This window comes from Lycium ferocissimum, chromosome 8 (genome assembly GCF_029784015.1).
Source record: "Lycium ferocissimum isolate CSIRO_LF1 chromosome 8, AGI_CSIRO_Lferr_CH_V1, whole genome shotgun sequence".
NCBI lineage: Eukaryota > Viridiplantae > Streptophyta > Magnoliopsida > Solanales > Solanaceae > Lycium > Lycium ferocissimum.
In genome coordinates this window covers 11,304,171-11,310,661 of record NC_081349.1, presented here as the reverse complement: position 1 = coordinate 11,310,661, position 6,491 = coordinate 11,304,171, and the positions used below count along the sequence as shown (strand labels likewise).

General features: G+C 32.9%; 1 protein-coding gene across 1 annotated transcript; it reads right to left on the bottom strand.

Annotated features, from left to right (window-relative positions):
* Window positions 1-2,532: 2,532 nt before the first annotated feature.
* On the bottom strand, window positions 2,533-6,209 carry LOC132067230 (E3 ubiquitin-protein ligase AIRP2-like). The gene is made up of 5 exons (XM_059460392.1): window positions 5,872-6,209; window positions 4,602-4,764; window positions 4,372-4,438; window positions 3,572-3,806; window positions 2,533-3,294 (listed from the first exon to the last, which is right to left on the bottom strand). Exons 1-5 carry the CDS (start codon window positions 5,952-5,954, stop codon window positions 3,084-3,086), a joined length of 759 nt encoding a protein of 252 aa, XP_059316375.1. The 5' UTR covers window positions 5,955-6,209; the 3' UTR covers window positions 2,533-3,083.
* Window positions 6,210-6,491: the final 282 nt, after the last annotated feature.

Genomic DNA, 6,491 nt, shown 5'->3' with positions numbered 1-6,491 from the left:
TCTCGAAAGTTTCGTAAGACTCCCCAAACAATCTAAATGTAGGATATTTTTTGTTCCGAAAATCTATAAGAGGCAGAACTCTCAAGACACTCTTCATAGGTAAGATCCTATGGTCTTCGGCCTTATCAGACTCTTCTTCTGATTTGTTTTCACTGGGCTTGGAGCAATGTATGGCGAAGAATTTCGATACATATGACACAAGATAATTGAGAGAAATCAACAAAGAAAAGAAAAACGGGTCAATAACATCAACATGTGTATTTGAAAACTAAATTGTCCTCAAGCCAAGATTGTTAATTAAATGTGGAGCATATAGATTATTAATAAGATATTATTTTTTGGTTCCTTATAGTCATTTATTTATTTATTCTGTTGTGATACAATCATACTGCTTTGAAATAAAATATAAGATCAAAAACCCCTAAATATTGGATCAAGTCCAAAATTTGCCCTCTATGATCGCCTCTGAGACATTTTAAAGCCTGTCTAATATAAGGGCACTTTTGAATCACGTCCAAAATTTGCCTTACAACGATCAACCAAAACTTTAAAAATATCAAAATAATATTAATCGGATGCGAAACGTAAACGTCAACTAATTGTTTAGTAAAATGCATGTTAGTCAAAATTACTTTCTTTGAAAAAAGAAGAGTTAAATTAACATGAATTGATCATTGGTTCGACGGTTGCCAATGCCGGCTTCTAAGACGAATATTCAATTTCATGAACCCAACTGCGTTACCTTCTCCCAATCACCAGAATAGCCATTGTTTATATGCAATAAGAGAAAAGGGCAGTAGCAATAACACATAAAAAAAAAAAAATTGCAGTACTAGTTATTCTAGACTGGGGTTTGCTAGCTTAGAGAACAAACTTGTATATATTATTTACCTTTCCTACACAATAGGGGTCGTTTAGTTGCTAATAAGAGTTATGCGGGTATTAGTAATGTATAAATTAGTTATTGTGGAATCTATGTATGTAGAGTTTAATTCTTCATGTACTAGTTATTCATGTATCAATTATTTCATCTTCAATCCAGCAATTCCCCATAAATTATACATCTATTAGTTATTCGTGTTTCTAAATTGCAAATCAAATATCGTATTAGGTGCGTATTGAATTTTATACATGACAAAAAAATGCTACCAAACATGATATTGCTTATCCAAAATTTAATATGAATAACTTAGCTCCTAACTAACAATCAAACTACCCTTAAATAATATTACTTCCCTGCTATTGGTAAGGGAAGTGCATACTTGTGATAATTGGACAATTATAAGTGCGGACAAGTGTCCATTATGTCACATACCAATAAATATGGGCTTCTGAAGGTGGCCTTTCACTGAGTTTTGTACAGAAATTTGCCAATGGTTGATAGCTTTTAAACCACTTTAAATGTCCGACCCACCATAAACATAGAAATGTTGGATAAAAAAATCCTACAGTTCTCTACGTGTCCTTGGACAAATGTTGCTAGTTCTTTTATCTTTCTTTTTTAGTGTTTTTTGTCAAATCTTTTTATTAAAACAACGGAAAAAAAAAAAGTGGACCAATATGTAAAGTGCAGCTCACCCTGTCATGGCCCAACACCAACTTAGGACTTCTACTGTTTGGCTAGTACTCTACCTCTTCTTCTTTTTTAATAATCGAAAAATTCCCAAAAATGCATACGGCTCAAAATTGATGGATAATAACTTCATGAGCTTATTATACTCCAGCCTATTATTCTCCACTTAAATATGTCAGAATTTTGTGGGGTTCAAACTCGTAACGTGCTCCTATTCAATTGAAGGCATTCCACCGGGCACCAAGTTATATTGCTACAAATATCTTCATAGGTATAGCCATAGCTGGAAGAAGATTCTATCAAATGAGTGAGGATGTCTTAAACAGTACATAATTCACTAGTGGAGTAATTGTTTGGTTAGGTACAACCGAAAACCTGAATTCTTGACCTGCGTTTGATTCTTGAAAAAGTATCTCTGATGTCAGAGTTGAATGCATGCTCACCTTATTATGAAATGAAAAGGAAAGAATGCATGCTCACCTTATTATGAAATGAAAAGGAAAGAGCATCTATATAGTACACTCTCCGCCTATAATAGTGTTTGATTGGACATGAAGTATTAAAAAGAGTAAGATTTTCGAAATTTGTGATATAAAATAAGTGAGAAATAAATGCATGGCTATAAACCATTCATTAAAATGGTAAGTTTTAAGCTAAACTGTCAGTAAATATAGAAAGATGTCATTCATAGACTGACTTAAAAAAAGAGCATCACATAAATTGGGAAGAGGGAATATATTATATTTATATATTTATACACACAATGCAAACATACATAATGAATACATTAACAAATCTGTCATGTATATGCTGGCTGAATAATGTAAGTTAAAAAACCATGATTTTTCCAATATACCTTCTGCTTCTGCAGCTAAACAGTTTGGTTCTTCCCCTTAATGAACATTGGATATAAAAATAAATAAAGTGATAATTACATTTTTGGACCACTCTAAAGCACTATAGCTGGTAAATGTATATGTTTTGTATATTAAGTATAAATATACATATGATATGCATTAATATACATGATCAGGGTATAAATTTTGTATATTTTGTCCAGAGCCCATAATTATTTTGGCGAATAGGCCAAAAATGTCAAAAGACCAAATACTAAAATGGCAAAAGCATATGGCTTTGGTCAATCATACATCCTTTATTTCAAAAGGTAAAATATTGTACAACCATAAGAAGCAGCAGCTGCACTTGCCAAAGACTTTTAGTCATTTGCCTTCCCATTTCAGCACTCAGGTTCCAAAAAACTGAGTTGAATATCAGGCTTATATATCTCTAAGTTTTCTACTGTCATGAGCAAGATGACTCGTTTACATAATGTTCCGAAACACATCACAGAATTGCAGTATGTGAAGATTCGTCATTCCACAAACACCTTATCTCCGTAGCTTTGAATTTGCAGTATGGATAGCTAGTAGTTTAGTTAACTATACACAATGCGATCATGCATCTATGGTCATAGGTCAACATGCATGATTCATTGCTTCCACTTCCAAGACTATATCATATAATCGTAAAGCATTACATTGGTACTGTCAGGGACGGCAAGTGGCAACTTATCAATATAAAGGTAGAAGCGCCTTAGGTTGTCCTGCGCAAGTACAGTGCTATCAACCACATCACAGTCACTAGTTAGAACCCACAAGTCTCTGGAGTTTACTCTCGCTAGACTACCTCGACAAAAAGGGCACGATTGAGACCGGATGTACCTGACAGATAATAATAGTATTCGATTTTAATGTCTTTGTTTCAAATAATGCTGTAGGTGTTTGGACAATACTTCAAATACTCCCCAAACCAGTATTCAATGTTTTACTAGTATTTCAAATACTGATATTTAGTATTTGCAAATATTGATAGTCAAACCAGTATTTCCAAATAATAAAGCTTAGTATTTGTAATACTGAAGTAAAATTTGATGCCAAAACGGGCCAATCTTGTTAACATATATGAAACTAGTTATGCGAAGGGGGGTCTCTTTCGTACCAGTCGTGGAAACAGCCAACACACATTGAATGGCTACAATTAGGCAAAACCACCTTGGAGCCAGTCTCCATGCATATACCACATTCTTCTTCTTCCTGTATACTTTTACATGACTGTCTTTTCTCTTCCCCTCCTCCTCCATTTGAAGTGTTAGAGAGTTGAGTTACTTTATGATTCTCCTTCATTAATTCCACTAGATTGCTGTCAAGCTGCTTTAGTGAAGGATATATAATGGCTGCAACATTTTACAATTGTTGAGCATTGATGAAATCCTAGCACGCCCTTTGATATCATCTTATTATCATTAATTACGATGGAAAAAGGAGAAATTAGTACTACCACCGTCCCAATTTATGCGATGGTGTTTGACTGGAACGGAGTTTAAGAATGAAGGAAAGACTTTTGAAACTTGGGGTCTAAAAGAAGCCATAAATATTTCTGTGGTTGTAAACTATTTTATTAAGGGTAAAATGAAAAGTTTAAAGTTAAATTGTTACTAACATATACAAATGTTTCATTATTTTCAGGACTGACTAAAAATGAAAGAGTTTCACATAAATTGGAATGGAAGGAGTAGTTTCATGAAATTGATTAACCAAAAGCTCTAACAATCAAATTCAGTTTCTTGCCTCTTCCTTGTTTTTAATCTAAGTCTTATTCACCTTCACTCTAAATTACAACAAAATTTCACATTCATGTCTCAAATTTACTTCCTATTTGAGAACTTTCTTTTGCTTTTCTGTCTCCCTCCCAGTTTGTACTCCAACCAAAAGAAGAATAAACAAGGAAAGAATACAAACCGTAGAATTCTCTAATTGTGGCTTTCCTTTCTTGTGGGGTCATTGTTGGCATTCGATCAACATAAACCTGCAAAGATGACTAGTTTAGATTCTAAAACATCAGCGTGCAGAATATATATACTTTGAAAGGTGAACGTGCGAAACAAATTGACAAAGACAACCAAAAATGCAACTCTAGGTAATGCCTTTAATTTGCAAAAGATAAAGTGAAGTATAACGGAAAACCTCACCTTGTAAACAAGAATGTGAAGGAGGCCTAAACAACTAGGCAGAGTATCTAAACAACTATAGTCCATCCATTCTATGAGAAATAGCAAGAAGGGGGCAAGAAAACCATAGGAAACTTTCATCTGAACACAATCCCCATCGAGATCCCGGGGAAGAGCCGCTGCCCTGTAAAACGCACATCATGAACAAAACAATTGTAAACTAGCTATTCTTCAAACAATTGTTGTATGTCTAAAAAGAACAAAGACAGAATAAAACAAGCACTTGTTGGAAGGAAACTGACCACCTCAAAATCACTTGTTGAAGCGTGTACCATCTAATCTAAAAGCTTAAAACTACTAGAGAGAGTACACTTTTGATGATGTAATCATATTATATCTCAACACGCCTCCCATCACGTGTTGGCCTGACTTTTTTTTTTCATGGGTCAAATACGTGACAATATTTCTCTTTATTAAACTAAGGATATTGCGTAGCTATCACGCACCAAGGGTGCAAGCTTTCGTAAAATTCTTTTATGAGGAATAGTACCTTGTGTCTTTTTTTTTTTTTTTTTCCAAATTGTATCGAGACTTGAACCAGGACCATTACCTAATATGGTGTTACCATTTCATCTAAAAGTTTATGCTATTAGAGAAAGTACACTTTTAATTACATAACATTTCGAGATTGTGGAAATTGTGGCCATAAATCTGAGCCAGTTAACCACATCATCTAAATCCAAATTTAAACATCAAACAGATGGAAATGGGAAATTGTTGTCAAAAGGAAATATTTCAGCTTGAGCTACTTTACTATTCCCTCTGGTTCATAATAAGTGATCACTTAGCCTTTTTATTTGGTTCAAAATAAGTGTCCACTTACATAATCAAGAAGGAATTAATTATACTTCCAAATTTACCCCAATTTAAATAAGTGAGTTTTTATGCAAGAAATTATATTAATTATGAAGTGTTTAATTAAGGCTAGTTTAATCAAAATACATATTTTTTTCTAGAAATTAGTATTTTCTCAATGGGTGTGCTAAAGGCTAAGTAGATATTTAGTTCGAAGCAGTAAGTAAATTTGCACCAATTGCAATTATCAAAATTACAAAATTTTATTTAATTGATGAAAGAAACTACCCAACAACCACAATGATGTGCAACCAACTCATAAGATGTAAAATAGAAACAATGGTCAGAAATAACAGATAAGACAAGAAAAATGAAAATGAAAATTTACTTAGATTATCAAACTCTCAAACAAAAGAAAGTTTGAATAAAGACTTACAAAGTATTGGCATGTTCAACATCAGCTTCAAGGGCTTTAATGGATTCTCTAAAAGAACAATTCTGGCTCTGATTCTGCCACATTTATTCTCACTTTTTTTACTGCAGTTTTCTTGCAGGCTAAAAAGAATCACAAAAAAGAGGGTCTTTTTGGATGGTGTTTCCAAATAGCTATTAATAAAGAGAAGAAAATAGAACCAAAATTAATGGAGTGGTTGGTTAGATAGCTTAATGGTTTAAACTTGGCTTCTTCAAGCCTGAAAGTAAAGAAAAGGATATCTTCAATATGTGTCATCTCTTATGTGGCTTTGGCTTTCCTAATTACTCTTCTTTTTTTCTTTACTTTGTTCTCATTTCTTTCTTGATGACTCCTTTTTGTTTTCTTCATTACTTCTCATGTTTTTTTTTTCTTTTCTTTATCTTTTTTTGGGTTAAAATGCTCTATTTTTCTTCAACATATCATTTCCGACATAAACAGATATATATATATATTGTTTTTAAAAAAATTCTAAAAAAAAAAAAAATACTATTTAATTGTAAACTCACACTTCAAAAACTTCAAAATTTTGAATCCATCTAGTTTAAATGTTGAATCTGGTTATTAGGCTAATGCCATTTTCA